The following is a 17,841-nucleotide window of genomic DNA, read 5'->3' on the forward strand; positions in this document are numbered from 1 at the left end:
CAATATATGATACCATCGTAAAATTCATAGATTATACTTAACCCAAAAGGTTCTCTTTTATCACTCATGACCCCTTGAAGGAAGATAAAATTAAGGGATTCTTACAGGTACTTTCAAACCAAAGTGGTAAAACTATTGTCCAACCGTAACCACTAACTTTCTCTGACTTCCTTAACATCATACATAGTGTTCAAAGTAAAGGCGTGTGATAAGATGTACTAAATAATTAAATTACAGTGCAAAAATATCTTTTATTTCCTTAGGCATAGAGTAGTAAATATAAACCTCTTATCTGCTGCCCAGAAAATTATCTCCTCTTATATCCTGCAAAACCATGTTTACTTCTACATACCTGAGTGTATGCGTGCAAACGTGGAGAGTTTTTAGGGCCCTAGTGCATCACTTAGGCCCAGAGCTATTGTAAAATGCTAAAAGAGGCCTAACTTGATTGGAACAAAGGATTGGTACAGAAGCTACTAAATAGTAACTTCATTCCACTGTAGACTCAAGTTTAATACCTTATAGTCAGAACACATAAAAACCTAAAGTTTCAAAAGCTAAGGTGTCTCATGATAATTAACATTACAAATAGGCAGAACTAGATATTATTCTTATTTTGGAAATAAGAAAATTATACAAAACAATTACAGATTAAACCATCATACTTCATCAATTTATCATATATTGAATTCTAGGTAGGAAGTAATCAGTAAGGGAGCACTTTCAGTGTCTGCATAGTCATTCATATAGCCATTTATTTAGGGTTCATAGAAAACTAACATAAACTCAAAGAATATCTCTGAAGAAAAGAAAAAAGCTATCAGACTTTGTCAACAATTTGAATAAGAGTTTCTAAATTCAGAAGAATATTAACTTATATATTAGTCAAAACTATAAACAATGCTGTACATGATTTTATAAATATTAGCAATATCTACACAAATTTAAATATGGCACACATAAATTAATATTATAGCCACATTTTTTAAAATCATGAAGTTCCCATTTAAACAGACATATAATTTTTGTGTATCTGGGTTTTAATAAGCATCCTAAGTGAATTAGAAATATCTTACCTTAGTTGACTGTCTGCATTAGCTAATTCAACCTTGTAAGGCACAAGGTTTCCAGGTTCTTCAAATTCCTCTTCATAAGTCTTATTAAATGTATTTTATACAATATTAGTATCCTCAATAATTTTATTACACATTAAACAGGTAAAAGTAGGTGATATTTACAATACTTTATCTCTACAAATAATGGCATCACAGTTGTAGTTATATCCCCCACACATGAGCATTAGGAGAATTAAACAAACTCAACTGTGACTTGTTGAGGGCATTTGCTGCATCACTCCCTTTATCACAATTATCACACCAAGAACCAAGAATAACAAGTGATGTTTCTTTATTTCTCAAGTGGATTAGTGACTAAGTGGTTTTTAGTTCTCTGACTGGCATTACTATGCATAAACAATTTAATAAATAGGTCATGTGTGTGTGTCTGTGTGTGTGTGTGTTTGACTATGAATGTGTATTTGATACCTCAAAACTATACAGGGTAAAAATAAAAATGTTCCCAAGTAGAAAAAAAGAACCAGAACAATGTGCTGACCTACAGAAGAGAGCAGTATTTTATTAAGGGATAGTTTCTGCATTCTCTTCATTTTCTGTGGCAACCAAAGTAAAAGAAACATCTCAGACAGTGGTACATTCAGGTGCTGGAGGACTAGAAAAGTCACAAATATAGTGATTTTGCTAGACCCTAGACTTTGGTGGCAAACCGTGCCACAGTGGGCTGTTTGTTATCATTGAAAGCTCTAAGAGGTTTGCCATCCCTCAGCCTGCAGTTATAAATCTCTGACTGCCTCTGGCTTTAGGTAATTGCAGTGATGTATTCTAGGGGTTTGGGCTCCAGTTATACTAAGTCCTTAAATCTTAAATATGATTTCCTCCTTTAAATAGAAAATGATATTAAGTGACATTTAATAAACTATATTAGAATTTAAATATTATTAAATAGCTCCTCTGAAACAAAACGGACATTTTTTTGGCAAAAAGTTCCTGATAAAAAAATAATTACACTAACCAGACACCAAAGTATATTCTGTGAATTAACATAGTGAAATGTTTTCTCACCTCCCATACTGCATAGTTCCAAAAACAGGACAATAGAAATTTAGGTCACAAATTCACTGTCTACATTAAACGGTATACTCTGTTTTGGTTTTATCACCATGTTTACATTCAAACACTTACTAATTTTCTTTTAAACATTGTTCTGTGTGAAAGAAATCTTGTTGACAATAACATTTATGTGGAATTGTGTATTATGAGTATTCTCTTAGTTTAGAAATGTGAATAGTCATTATATACTTACATCATCCAATTCTATTATCTTTATAGATGTTTCAGATCTCTCTGTGTTTAATTCTTCTACTGGCAGAAAAAATGCTGGGTATTGTACTTTGGTCTCCTCGACTAGGAAATAGAATAAAAAATAATACCAGTAGAGACTACATCTTACCTGATTATTTTCTTGAAATAATATTACCAATATTATCCATACAAGAAAATATTGTCCATTTTCCCAGATCAGGTTAAATGCGTGTTTTCTTGGCATTAACATTTTAATTAAAACTATTTAAATTAAGGGTAAAGTAAATCTAGAGAAAAGGAAGACAGTGTGTATGATTTTGATTTGGATATAAAGAATTACATACTCAGCTTGAGAATAAAACCATAAAGAGTACCAAAAGCAGGTTCTAAGCAGGATTCACTGCACATAATTTTAAATAATAAATTTAAAAGATATAATCAAGGCTGAACTAACCATCACTATCTTCATCATTTCTATTCTGAACACACTGTGCCTCACTACTAGTTTCATAGGGATGCATGAATGTATCTGGTAGCAGGCTGAGAAGTTGCTCCTGTGGAGTTCTACAAAACAAGAATGATATAATTAAAATGTTCGAATACATTATTTGAATCTTTTGGACATAATCTTGATTTATTTGTTGTATAAGTGAATATATAAAATTAATGACAAAACCATAACTGTACATTTAATTCACAGGAAAAAATTATGATTTTCTAACAAAATCTTAATATATTTTAAAACTTTGTAAATCAACTTGGCATCATACAAGACTTTTAAATTGCATATCCTACTGTTTTGTGTTGAAGATGAAAATCAAAGTTATGATAGAAGTCAGTGTTCTCTCAGAAGCCACACCGAGTCCATTAGATATAACGTGCTGTTTCAAAAGCTAGTTTATGAGTACATGTTTTATCTCACAACCTCTGCATTATCTTGATGAGTTCTAAAGCAACTTAAAGACATTTGTTAAAACGTCCACCACAGCACTGGGGTAATAAAATAGGCTGCCATGATATGACTGTAAGGTGTGCTGGCTGTGGTTTCCAGTACATAATTAATGATGAGGATTACCACAACCCATTTTAGATAGAAGTTGGTGAATCCCAAGGATTGTCAGAGCACAAAGTGCGTGTTTTCTTCTAGATGACATTCCCAGATTCCCGGGGAAAGAAGTCATATTTAATCAAAAATATAAAAAACTGCACATGCTGTCTCGATCAAGCAAGTTCACAGCATCCCAAGGTAAAAAGCCGTTCCATCTTAATGATATTAATTGTTAATATCAATACAAAACTTAAAATGTACCAGGCTCCGTTTTAATTCTGGTACATTAAATTTTAATAGATACTGTATTAAGTAAGCACAAGTATTATCTTAATTTTACAGATAATGAAATTGAGACAAAAAAAGGTGAAACCACTTGTTCAAAGTCATTCAGGAAGTAAACGCACAGAAGGGATTTGGCTATAAGCAATCTGCTTTCTCAAGCTCATGGAGCACTAAAAAAGTGGTACTGTTTAGGCAGTCTCTGGTCACGTGCATTTCCTAATATATGTAATCTATACATCAGATAAGGACAGACTACTTATATTTATGACTTAGATTTATGCTTTAACAAACTTAGCGAGGGTGACATCTAAGAATATAATGTTAAAGGTAAGTGCCATTTGGACACCAGAAACAGCTGTCTAGTTTGTCGTGGGTCTACTATTTTATTTTTTATTTTTTGACTTTAGAAAGAAAAGAGGTTTATTTGGATCACAGTTTTGGAGGGCATATATCTTTTTTTTTTATTAAATTCTATTATTGGTACATTGTAGGTATACAACACAATTACATTTCTCATTGGGAATTGTACCTTTACATAATGCATCTTGGTTCTTATTTTTTCCCCATTCCTAGCCCTCCCTTCACCCACTCCACCCCTCCCTATTTACAAAGACTTTATTTCCATTTCTCAGCATTTTTCCTTTCCCTTCTTTCCTTTCCCCTGCCCCTCCCACTACCCCTCCCCCTTTGCACCTTTTCTTCCTATTTTGCATTATCAATTATTCATTCTAATCATTGGTACATTTTAGGTATACAATATAATGACATTCATCATTGGAAATTTGCACCTTTACACAGTCTCTCTTGGTTCTTATTTTTCACCCTTGCCCAGCCCTCCCTTCAACCCCTCCATTCCTCCCTATTTACAAAGATTTTGTTCCTATTTTTCCATTTTCTCATATTAATCAAATTCCCTTCTGTCCTTTCCCCTAGCCCTCCCACTTCCTTCCCCTTTGCCCCTTTTCTTCCTATTTCACATTACCTATTATACATTTTAGTCCTTATTTACACTTTGAGTTTCTCACATGAGAGAAACTATTCATTATTTATACATGTATGTCCTATTTATTTCACTTAAGAGTATTGCCTCAATGTGCATCCACTTAGCTATAAATGTCTCTAATTTCTCATTTTGTATGGCTGAGTAGTACTCCATTTTATTTTTTAAAAACCACATTTTCTTTATCCAGTCTCCAGTTGATGGACATTTGGGCTGTTTCCAAGTTTTAGCTATTACAAACTGTGCTGCTATGAACATGGGTGCACATATATCACTGTGGTATGATTCTTTTAATTCTTTGGGGAAGATCCCCAGCAGTGGAATAGTGGGGTCAAATGGGACTTCCAGTCCTAGTTCTTTGAGGTATCTCCATACTGATTTCCACTACTATTTTAATAACTCAACATACATATGAATAAATGTCCTATATTTCAGACAACTTTTCTTTATGAAATCTGTACTTCTCTCACTTGGAGTAAAGTACCTGAACCAAAGGTTTACAGAACCTATTTCCTAGAGTATTGGAGATTAGAAGGTCCTATAAATTATGTATTCTACACTCAATATTTTTGCAAATAAGAAAACTTGGACTACAAAACTTCAAGCAATTTGCTCATAAACAAACAGACAGTCAGTGAACTTAATCTAGGTTATGGATATTTGGACTTGGGGACCATAGTTTTTAAATCATACCACATAAAAAACAATTGTTTACCTCATCATGTTTTCCCTTCTTAAAATTTAGAAAATATTTATTGGGCATTGATTAATTCAGTTGGCTAAATATATACTAAGTGATACTGAATCTGTTTTGTGAATCAGTGTTAGTCAAGCTGCTTGCATAGAATGTCTGGCCAAGGAAAATTTTGTTAAATTACCGAGTTTCATGCTCTTAAAGACATTACTTTTGAAATCAATTTTGTGTTAAATCCGGAATCGCAGTGTAAAAGCTTTTCCCAGGTGTTTTTGTGATCTGATTTATATGCCATAAAAAGAGAGAGGAGGCCAGGATACCAGCTAACTGCCTTAAAATACTATCTATCCAAATCTATACTTTCATGAAACTTCTCCAGATTTCAAAATTCCTGAAAAGGACTGGGGATTTAGCTCAGTGGTTCGTTCTGCTGCCTGCCTTGCATGGACAAGGTCCCGAGTTCAATCCATGGTACCAAAAGAAAAAAAAAATTCCTGGAAGTATAGAACTAAAATGGATAAACACTTTCATACTGTCACAAATGGCTGGATTTCCCTCTATTTTAAGGCTGAATAATATTCCTCTGTGTGTGTGTGTGTGTGTGTGTGTGTGTGTGTGTGTGTGTGTGTGTTTACCTCATCCATTAAGCCTGTAGATGGGAGTTATTTATTTTCTTGGCTTGGAAATCACTGTGATAAGTGAAACAAGCCAGACATAAAAAAATTTCTACGTTGTTAAAAGAAAATCTAAGATCAGTTAAATTTAACAATATTAGCTTGAGTGAGATAAAAAGTTCTACAACTGTGAAGTTTTCTGGACCAAAGATCATTCAGATGCACCTTCTAACCACAACTATTGCCAATTTTACAGGTTATATTTATAGCAGGAGGAAAGAAAAGCACACATAGATACAAGCTGATTGTTCACAGTTGCATTTGCCTTTGCCTTACATGTTCATGTATTGGCAACTTTCAGCCTCTTTGATAGGAGGTTCAACTGCTATGATTTTATACACAAACACATACACACACACACATATATATATAATTTATAGTTTTTTCCAATTATACCTCACTAAGGATGAGAAGAGGAAGATCTATCAATATGCATATATTGTTGCAGGTAAAATTTTTAAAAAGTAGGATCCAAATCAGAAAAAAAAGCAATAGGATATATATTTACAAGCCTATTATAAAACATGACAACAGGCAAAGGTAAAGTTGAAATCGTGATATGGAATATCAACATTGGAAACTTTTCTGAAGCATAGCATCTGAAATGCACTGTAAACTCTGGAATTGTACATGAGTTGCATGACGCTAATATATATAAATAAAAAGTAGTTACTCAAAAAAGCCATTAAAAAATAAACACATAGGCATATGATGCAACACATATGATGCAAGCCTGAGATCCCAGGTACGTAGGAGGCTTAGGCAGGACCATCACTCGAACCTGAAAGGTTGAGACCACCCTGGGCAATACAGTAAGACCTCAGCTCAAAATAAACAAATACATACAAATAAATGCCCCAATAAAAAGATTTACTAAATGCTCCTTCTTCTGAAGGAAACATGACCAGTAAATATTAAGTATAACTCAGGACTCAATATGCTAGTGATGAGAACTTCTTACATGTCCACCCATAAATGTTCATAGCTGTTTAATTTTAAAATGTTTCCTTTATTGTATAAGAGCCTCGATATGACCCAGTATGAAAAAGTAGCCACAAAAAAAAAAAAAAAAACAGAAACAGAGGACTTTGGAATTACATGTATGTATTAAATGCTAAACTAGAAAAAGCCAATTAACAACTGTACACTACTGAGTTTGAGATCCTCAAAGCTGCTATGGACATCATAGTTTAAAACATATATAGACAAAAATTCAACATCCTAGCTGGGTATGGTGTTTCATGCCTGTAATACTAATACTCTGGGAGGTTGAGTCAGGAGGATTCAGAATTCTAGTGCAGCCTGAGCAACTTAGTGAGACCTGTCTCAAAATCAAAACTGAACGAGACTTATTTACACTTTTAGTTTCTCACACCAGAAAAACTATTCGGTATTTACATATGTATGTCCTATTTATTTCACTTATGGCCTTAATGTACATCCATTTAGCTGTAAATGTCTCTAATTTCTCATTCTTTATGGCTGAGAAGTACTGCATTTTATAAAAAATACCCCACATCTTCTTTATCCAGTCTCCAGTTGAGGGACAATTGGGCTGTTTCCAAGCTTTAGTGTTATTTTTTTAATTCTCTTATTGGTACATTGTAGGTATACAACACAATTACATTTCTCACTGGGAATTGTACCTTTATATAATGCATCTTGGTTCTTATTTTTTCCCCATTCCTAGCCCTACCTTCATGCCCTCCACCCTTCCCTAGCTTTAGTTATTAAAAACTGTGCTGCTATAAACATGGGTGCACCAATATCACTGTGGTATGACTCTTTCAATTCTTTGGAGAAGATACCCAGGAGGGGAATAGCTGAGTCAAATGGGACTTCTAATCCTAGTTTTGAGGGGGTGAAAGGAGGGCAGGGGAATGGGGAAAAATAAGAACCAAGATACGTCATGTAAAGGTACAAGTTCCCAATGATGAATGTAACTGTATTGTATGCCTAAAATTTACCAATAAACTTAATGGGAAAAAAAAGTGAATGAGAATATTTCTCAATGTGATGTCCTGGATTCAATCCCAGGTACTACAATAACTAACAAACAAAAGTTAACATCTGTTCAAGATTAAAAATAAAAAACTTTCCAGAATTACATGTACTGAAAAATGTATCTCAACATAATAAAGGCCATATATGACAAACAAACAAACAAACAAAATAGAAAACCTGAATGTTAGTTACATAGGAATAACTAAAGTAGTAACTGAATGAACTTAAAATACTACCACATAAATAATAATGAAATATAACTACATACACTTATTAAATTGGCAACAAAAGGCAAAAAAATTGACAATGCCATGTCATAGGAAGGATTGGGAGCATTTGGAAGTCTTGTATATTGCTAAAGGACACAGACATGGAACAGTCATTAGAAAACAGTTCCATACCTTCTTATAAAGATAAGCATGCCACCATGCAACCTAGCCATTCCAGTCCTGGTTATTTGCCGAATTAGAACCACGTATTGAAACCAAAATCTTTATGTAAAAACAAATATGAAACCTAGTTATAATTATTCCAAACTGGAAACCACCAAGATGTGCTTCAAGACAAGAAGAGATAAACTAAGCTAAATCACAAGGTTAAGCTAAAGCACTAATGGACATCGAGGTACCCTTTTAGATATATTGCCCACAATTAAATTGTCTTCCATGTTTTATAGGTTCTTTGGCCTATTAGTCTGGTTTGCAATTTATATATATACATAAATTAACTCTATAAGGTCTTATAAATCTGATGCTGGAAAAATAATAGGGGTGAGAAGGAAGGGGAAAAAAGAATTAAAATGTGTTATGTACATGTACTGAATTGCTACAGTTAATGTAATCATTATGTACTACAACATGTACTAATAAAAAGGAAAAAAAAATTACCACGCAAGAAAATGAATGGATAGTGATTCAGACAAGAACATATATGAAGCTTGAGAGCATTTTGCTAACTGAAGGACACAAAATGCTACATATCACGGAATTTTATTTATGTGACCTTCAGAAAAAGACAAATTCATTAAGGATGGAAGGGAGATTAATGCTTGCTATTGGTTGGGGAAGAAGGAAAGTTGACTGCAAAGGAAAAAGACATGAGACTTTAGGAGGGGATGATCCTGTGTAGTTTGGTACTGTGACAGACACATGACTTTATGTACTGGTAAAAACATAGAGAACTGTACATCTTAATTTTATTCAAATTTTTAAAATCATAATATGAGCAGAGATGAAGGAAAAGCATATGCACTCCAAAGGAGGTTCAAAAGAAATGAGTGCTATGAGCTGTACTGATAAACAAGATCATGGTTGGAAATTACGAGCCAAAGATGAAAAGTACTGTGCATAAACACTGCCATGGGTAAATTTGTTTTGCACAGTGATATTAATTCTGAAGCCATTTTATCTATGAACATCTATCTATTTATTTATCTACCTATCTATCCTTATCTTAGTCAACAAATTGATGAACACATCTAGATAATTAAAGACATGTTTCTCACAGGTGAAAGGAAATTCAAGTGAGCACAGGGAATATGCTAAAGGAACCATGTGATGTTGGTTTGAAGTCAGAGGTATCAGTGGAAACTCACATTAATTTAACAGATGCCCAAATTGATAGGTAGAAAAGTAAGTTTAGATATGTGTGTATTCTGATAGGGATTGAGCCCAGTTCTGTAACAAGCCCTCAGATGTACGACACTGAACACAAATGAACACACATAGTGCCCAGATCTTGTTTTCTGAATCCCATTCTCCAATCGATGGAATCAGAAATATTTGGAGAAGTGATTCCTGGGCTGGGACAAGGAAATCAAGTGTCAGAAATATGAAGATATATTCAAAGCAAGCTAATCAAAAGCAGACACAAAAGAATGAGGATCTGTCAAAGGACAGAGGAGTGAACCTCATAGAGCCCTTAGTGGCCAAAGGAGACAATTTGCATCACATAATAAGAAAAGTATTAGATATTAACCCCCAAAACAAATATCCATGAATCCACTTAACTAAACCAAATAATAAACCAGTACAAATGTCTTCTTTGAAGACTCTAGTAAATAGAGAAAATTAAGGAGCTAGAAAATCATCACTGGAGCAGGAGAGAAATAACTGCTGTGTCCAAAATCTACTCACCAATGCTAGAACCAAAAGTAAAAGCTCAGAAGAAAACATAACAAAACTGGACTTGCTGGAAGATAAGTTAGGTAGAACTCTTGAAGACATTGGCATAGGAAAAGACTTTATGAATAAAACGTCAGTTGCACAGAAAACAGTACAAAGTATTAACAACTGGGATCTCATCTTATTAAAAAGCTTCTTCACTGCAAGAGAAACCACCAACAGAGCTCAAAGACAACCCACAACATGCAAAAAAATTTTAGCAGCTGTTCCTCAGACAAAGAACTACTATCTAGAATACATAAAGTACTGAAAAAAATCAGATCCCCCAAATATATAGACCCAATTCAAAAATGGGCATCTGAAATAAACAGACATTTCTCAGACAAAGAAGTAAATGCAGCAAATAAACATATGAAAAAATGCTCAACATCACTGGTCATTCCAGACATGCAGATAAAAATGACACTGAGATTTCACCTCACCCCAGAAAGAATGGCTCCTATCAAGAAATCAACCAATAACAAATGTTGGCCAGGTTGTCAGGAGAAATTACCCTTCTCCATGGTTGGTCAGAGTGCAGACTGGTGCAACCAGGGTGGAAATAAATATGGAGATACCTCAAAAAATTAGGGCTAGACATCCCATTTGACCCAGCTATTCCCCTGCTGGGTATCTTCCCAAAAGAATTAAAAGAATTATACCATAGCAATATATGTGCACCCATGTTTATAGTGATACAGTTTGTAATAACTAAAGCTTTGAAATAGCCCAAGAGTCCATCAACTGAAGACTGGATAAAGAAAATGAGTTTTTTGTTGTTTTTTTTTTTTATAAAATGGAGTACTATTCAGCCATAAAGAATGAGAAACTAGAGACATTTATACCTAAATGGATGCATATTGAGGCCATACTCTTAAGTGAAATAAATATGACACACATGTGTAAATACCAAATAGTTTTTCTGGTGTGAGAAACTGAAACTGCAAATAAGGATTAAAATGAATAATTGATAATGTGATACAGGAAGAAAAGGTCCAAAGGGGTAGGAGAAGTGGGAGGGGTAGGGAAAAAGAAAGAAGGGAAAGGAAAAATGATGAGAAAAGGAAAAAATGGAAACAAAGTCTTTGTAAATAGGGAAGGATGGAGAGGGTTAAGGGAGGGCAGGGAATGGGGAAAAAATAAGAGCCAAGATACATTATGTAAAGGTATAAGTTCCCAATGATAAATGTAAATGAATTGTATACCTAAAATGTACCAATAAAAGGATTTAAGGAGATAAAAAAATAGATGGAAAGGGGGGAGGAAACATAAAAAGAATCATGATGCATCATTATGTACATGCAACAATCCTCCCATAGTGAATGTAATTATTATCTACTGCAAACATGTATTAATAAAAATAAAATTTTTAAAAGTTTATGATAATGTAAAAAAACTAACACTATTATATGTTCAAAGTAATCTTTTATTTAATGTACTATTTGCTATTATTCTTAAATTCTATACTATATTTGTGCCTTATTCTAAAAACCACAATTCCATTTCTCAAGACAATTCTAAGTTACTGAAGCATCATATTAACAAATATAATTAAAATTCTTATTGCAATAGTAGAAGCTTCAGAGAGATTTAATATTATTTTTAAATTATTTAAGCAAATAAAAAACATACATATAAAATTGTTGCAGGAAGACACGTCAAACAAGCAAAGAATATAATAAGATTTATATTCTTCACAATAATAGTAGAAATTCAGAATATACCTTCTGTGTTTTTTAAGCCATAATTTTTCCATGTAGGAGAGGCTGTCCTCTTTAAATTCAACATTCAGTGGTTCTCTCCAAATTTTCAAATTAGTTTGTACTTCACAGTCTTCCAATGAGTCTAAAAAAAACAGAATGTGCATAATTAGTTACCAAGTATAAAACTTACCTTATCTTCTCTCAAGATATAGAATTCATCACTGTGGAAGCACATGAGCTTTGATTTTACATATAAAAACAATAGGTTTATGTTTAAATAAATCTTTAGAAGTCAATATTATTGATTTATTAAATGACTTTACAGTTTTGTTCAAAAACATCTTGCTATAAAAGGATCCCATGATTCCCAAAAATTTTTTAGACAACTAATTCTTTTAAATGAGAAAGATAAATACTGTACAAGCCAATTCATGGTAGCCTACACAAACATAGAGACACACACACATGTGTGCTATAGCCACTGTCAATAATATTTACACATTATGAGAAACTGAAAATAAAGCAAAATGGCATCTGGAGGCAACATTGTCACTAATGAATTTAAACTACACAATAATTAATCTCTCTGTACTTAGGTTATTCAGAAGTTCTACTACAGTAAAAATCACTCTCCAGAACTGTTCCAAACAAATGAAGGATTCTGGGAATGGAAGTAGTGTAAATGCAAGATGACTAGTCACTCCACACTCCCAGATATTGTCTGGCTCTCCAATCTGGTACATCATAAGGTAAATAATGTAGGAGAAGAAAAAGAAATAGGAAAAATGGAAAAAATATTTTTAGGAACTCTAAAACTAGAAGACAGTCTCACCTAATAATGTAGATTTTACTGATTAGCATCGTTATGGCTTGTGTCTAGATATCCTCACGCAGTTACAAGTGGGGCTTTTTTAAAGATGGCTGGATCTAGACTGTGTGACACTGGAATTGATTCATAGTACAATGCTAAGATCAAGGGCAGCAGAATTAAGGCTGTGAGTGCTACCCACCTTAAGTAGTCTGGATAAGATATAATGGATGGAAAGAGCTATGGTAGTCCCTTGTTGCTTTGCTACTTTCTGCCCACCATGAACTGTTTCTCCTCTGCAATGCCTGTCTGCCATGACACTCTGCCTTGGAACCATTTGATTATGGTCTGAAACCTCTACAAAATGTGAATGAAATAAACTTTCCTCCTTTAACTTTGGGTGGGGGTATTTTCTCTCAGCAATGAGAGAAAAGTAACTAAGACAGCATTTATAAATAGTCACAAACTATCAATAAAAATAAACCAAAGGAGTGGAAGTTACTCAACTTCTTCTTTGAAAGCATAGAGAAGCAGTGAAGAAAGTGATTGAAGGAAGTTGGAATACCAACTAGAATCTATGACACTGAATGGGCAATAGTAAGAATATGAGCAAGTCATAGGAAAAAAGGAGATGCCTAAGGAAAAACAAAAGATTTCTTGGAAAGAGAGTTGAAAGAAAAGAGAAAGGAAAGAAAGACAGAGAGAAAAACGGAGGGAAGGAGACTGGAAGGGAAGGGAAGGGCTGGGCAGGAAAGGGAAGAGAAGAAAAAGGAAGGGAAAAAGGGACAGAGGAAGTGAAAGAACAACTCATACTTTTTTTCTGTCCAGATTATAGAGAGACCCATTGATAGATAACATCCAAACCTAGAAAGTGATTGGAAGGAAAGAATTAAAGCACCTGGGCTGTGATTCACTTTTCTCCAATAACCAATGCACAATCCCCCAAAATAAATATGGAACGTGACCTGCATTAATTTGTTTGTAAGTATATTTTAAAACTGTACTGTCTGTCAAATAGATTAATTACATTTTATTGGCAGAGAATCATTTATTACATAATTTAGAAAACAGCCCTTGTTTAGAAGTGCTTACAGTAAACATCTCTAGAGCATACGGATTTATGAGGCATGGTTTTATGGAAAATGGCACTTGAGCTTTACAACTTGGGGCTTGGTTTCCTCCCTTGTTTTACAGTTGACTGGCTATCTTTTATGAAAATTTGTGTGAAATTTTCTATTACTCATATTTATAGTACCGCAGATATTTTCTTATGGCAGAAAACTAATTTCATAAGTGACAGAATGCTTAAGTGTTTGAGGAAAAGTATTGAGAACACGGTGGATAAAATTAAACAAGCCAGAGGAGGAGTAACAAGAGACAAGAGCATACAGAAACTGACTTTGGATCGTATTATGCTTTCTAGGCCATCGATAGTGCCTAAGTTTCACATTGAAGGAAACAAACCTTTGGCATATAAAATGAAATAAAGTTATAAATAAATAACTAAAAAGCTTGGAAATTTAAAGCACAATATTAAACTAAACTGTGAAAAAATACAGTGATGCTCAATGTAATTTGCAATAGAAAGTACAGAAATTGAAGATACCTTTCCTATCAGACCAGAAAGTTTTTTGAAATGTGATGATAATGGAAAGTGATCAAATTGTTATACTCTTCAAGTGGGAGCATAAAAGGGTACGATTATTTTGTTAAATAACTCAACCTTTGTATAGTTGAAACCATGCACACTCAATTACCCCTCTATTCTACTCTTGGGTATAGATATCCCTATCAATGTGCACGGAAGTGTACCAGGAGACCTGTACAAGAAAATTCAAAACAGTATTTTTTTGTCATGGTGAAAACAGGAAATACCCCCAAATAATCATCAGCACTTAAATGGGTAGATATGTACCATGTTAATAGGTTGAGAGATAATTAAATAATGAAAATAAATACAGCTATGGACATGTGAATCTCAGTATCATAATGTTGAATGAAATAGCTCACAGAAGAATACATGATTCCACTGAATGTTCAAATACATGAAAAATTGATGTATTATTGAGTGAACTTAAAGGAAATTAAGGGAGTAAAAAGACACAAAGTCTAAGTTAATAATAACCTTAGAAAGAAAGGAAAATGAAGGGAAAGTAAAGTGTGATTACAGAATGTTGGTTGGATTCTATTTTATAACCTAGTGGCAGATTCACACGTCCTTATTTTTTTTTCTGTAAGCCATAAAATTTTTATAAAGTTTCTTTTGTATACATTTATCATGTTATATAGAACCTATTATGAAAAGAAAAACACTTGAAAAATATGAACAAAAACATACAAACTTATCATCAATAATATATATAATATCATTGAGAAATTTTTAGGTAAATGGATGCACTTTGAGACCATACTTTTAAATGAAATAAATCAGACACACACATTTATATATCACATTGTTCCTCTTGTATGAGAAACCAAAAAGGTAAATAAGGACCAAAATGAATTCAAGATATTGGGAAGTGGGAAGAAAACGTGCAAATGAGAAGGGGAACAAGGGAGCAGGGAGAGGGAAGAAAAGGAAGGGAAAAGGAAAAACAAGAGAATAGAAAGAAAAAATGGAAACAAACTTTTGTAAATATAGAGGAGAAGGGTTGAAGGGAGAGGTGGGAGGTGAGGGGAAAAGAAGAATCAAGATTTATCATGTATAAGTAAGCATTCCCTATGATGAATGTGGTATTACATAAATCAAAAGTGTACCAATAAAATTAATTTTAAAAACAGAAAAAATACCCATTCCCTATGCTCTTTTCACCCCCTCCACCCTACAGGTACAAGCACCCAATGATAAATGTAAATGTATTGTATACCTAAAATGTACCAATAAAAGAATTTAAGCAAAAAAAACCCAGAAAAAATAAAATTTATATTAAAATTATAGTGCCTACTTTATAAGATATTCATAAATATAAAAAGTAAATAAAGCACTTAACAGGCTCAACAAGTGATGATGAACACCTAAGTGTTAGCTTTTATTTTTGCATATGTAATTTAAATATAAAATCCATACATAAAATGTAAATATACAATAAGCTTAACTGAAAGAAAACATAAACTTGTAGATTTTTTTTTCAGGTTTCATTCTGGTATAGTTTTATACATGGAGGCTAATTTTTGTTTTTGCTTAAATTCTTTTATTGGTACATTTTAGGTAGATAATACATTTACATTTATCATTGGGATCTTGTACATGTACATGATGTATCTTGGTTCTTATTTTTTCCCTATTACCGGTGTGCCCTTCACCCCCTCCACCCTTCCCTATTTACAAAGACTCTGTTTCCATTTTTTTCTTTTCTCATAATTTTTCCTTTCCCTTCTTTCCTTTCCCCTTCCCTTCCCACTTCTCCTACCCCTTTGGACCTTTTCTTCCTATTTCAAATTATCAATTATTCATTTTAATCATTATTTACACTTTCAGTTTCTCACACCAGAGAAACTATTCGGTAGTCACACATGTGTGTCATATTTATTTCACTTAAGAGTATGGCCTCAATATGCATCCATTTAGCTATAAATGTCTTCAGTTTCTTATTCTTTATGGCTGAGTCATATTCCATTTTATTTAAAAACCACATCTTCTTTATCTCATTTTCTGAAATTTATATTAACATATTATTGAAAAATGATGCCACAGTGTTATATAAATCTAAAGATGTGGCTTTGACTTATACTGTTTTTTTTGGTTTTGGGGGGTATTTTGGTACCAGGGATCGAACTCAGGTCCTTGCGCTTGCAAGGCAGGCGACAGAACCACTGAGCTAAATCTCTGGCCCCTGACTTATATTGTTAATGTTTATAGCAAAGTCAAATTGTATACAGAATTTACATTATTTCAGTCTGAAATTGACTTGTACCATACGACTTTCATTTTTATTTGCACGTTTTCTCTCTCACTGATTAAATAATTTCCCAAATCACAAAATAATATATATGTATAATATCAAACATATACACAAAGCCAATCACACATCATACCCTGGAGCCAAAATATTAAGTATTGTTATCAATGATAGCTCTTATCTTAATGATTTCCCACAGCAACCATATTGCCAATCTTACTTCCTTATTAAAAACAATAGGGCCGGGGATTTTAGCTCAGTGGTTCTGCCACCTGCTGTGCAAGGACCCAAGTTCGATCCCTGGTACCAAAATAAATAAATAAATAAAATAAAAACAATATTCTCCAGCGATTTTTATGATAATGCATATTGTCAACTTTCCACCTATATCTACCCCATTCTGCTTTGCAGACTTGTTTAACCACTCCAGGCCAGTGAATCCAATATCGCCTACCTCTCTAGCCTCTTGTGTTTTTATACTCTGCCTTCCTGTTTAAAGTTTAGGTGCCCACATTTCCCTGCAGTTCCGTAAACGTCATATACTCCCTCCATGAGCCTTTGCACATACTATTTTCTCTCATCATTCTGCATCTCATTTTTTAGATCTTAAATCAAAGCTTGGTTTCTTAGGAAGTCTTCTTAAGACCATCTCTATCAGTCAGGTGTCTGGCATGAAAAATGCCTAAAGAGTATTTTGAAGAGATCAAATAATGGTCCAACTTACAATTATGTAGTAAGGTTAAGGGAATAATTGATGTTGAAGCTCCCAGAGACTGACACTAATGGAGAGTTGGTTTCAGATCTAGGCTTGAAGAGACACAGAAGGAGAACTTTATGGAAACAAACAAAAATATTGAAAGCAATGGAATGGAAAAGCCCATGTGAGAAGAGTTGACAACATGGAGAGGACATAATCACTGTAAAATGTCAGCCCATCAAAAGGTGCTCTTTTCTCACACTCCATTGTCCTGTCAGTTTCACCCATTGACATAAACCAGTCATAAACCAGATACCAAGTTTCTAGAGATGAACTGCTTGATTCACAGAACAAAGTAAGACAAGCAGTAAATGGACGTGGAAGGACAAACTGCAAATGGCCAGCATAATCGACTATTTTCTCTCTAAGCATCACCCCTATTTGAAACACAGGGAAAAGAAAGTTCTCCAGCTACTATGTATCACAAGA

The 17,841-nt window shown here is 33.6% G+C and overlaps 1 protein-coding gene across 11 annotated transcripts in view; it reads right to left on the reverse strand.

Moving 5' to 3' along the window:
* Zbbx (zinc finger B-box domain containing) overlaps window positions 1-17,841 on the reverse strand; it is a 136,194-nt gene that overhangs the window by 46,361 nt on the left and 71,992 nt on the right. For all 11 annotated transcript variants that reach the window (XR_015440940.1, XM_087186469.1, XM_087186467.1 and 8 more), the window contains 4 exons: window positions 11,970-12,090; window positions 2,833-2,942; window positions 2,380-2,480; window positions 1,077-1,156 (listed from right to left, as the gene is read on the reverse strand). Coding sequence is in view for 10 of the 11 variants with exons in the window: in XM_087186469.1 (XP_087042595.1) it covers window positions 1,077-1,156; window positions 2,380-2,480; window positions 2,833-2,942; window positions 11,970-12,090 (412 nt within the window). In the remaining variant the exon portion in view is untranslated. The remainder of the gene's footprint in view (window positions 1-1,076; window positions 1,157-2,379; window positions 2,481-2,832; window positions 2,943-11,969; window positions 12,091-17,841) is intronic.

The sequence above is a fragment of the Heterocephalus glaber genome, unplaced genomic scaffold (genome assembly GCF_053883595.1).
Source record: "Heterocephalus glaber isolate CG9 unplaced genomic scaffold, H.glaber_assembly_v1.0 deba00001504, whole genome shotgun sequence".
NCBI lineage: Eukaryota > Metazoa > Chordata > Mammalia > Rodentia > Bathyergidae > Heterocephalus > Heterocephalus glaber.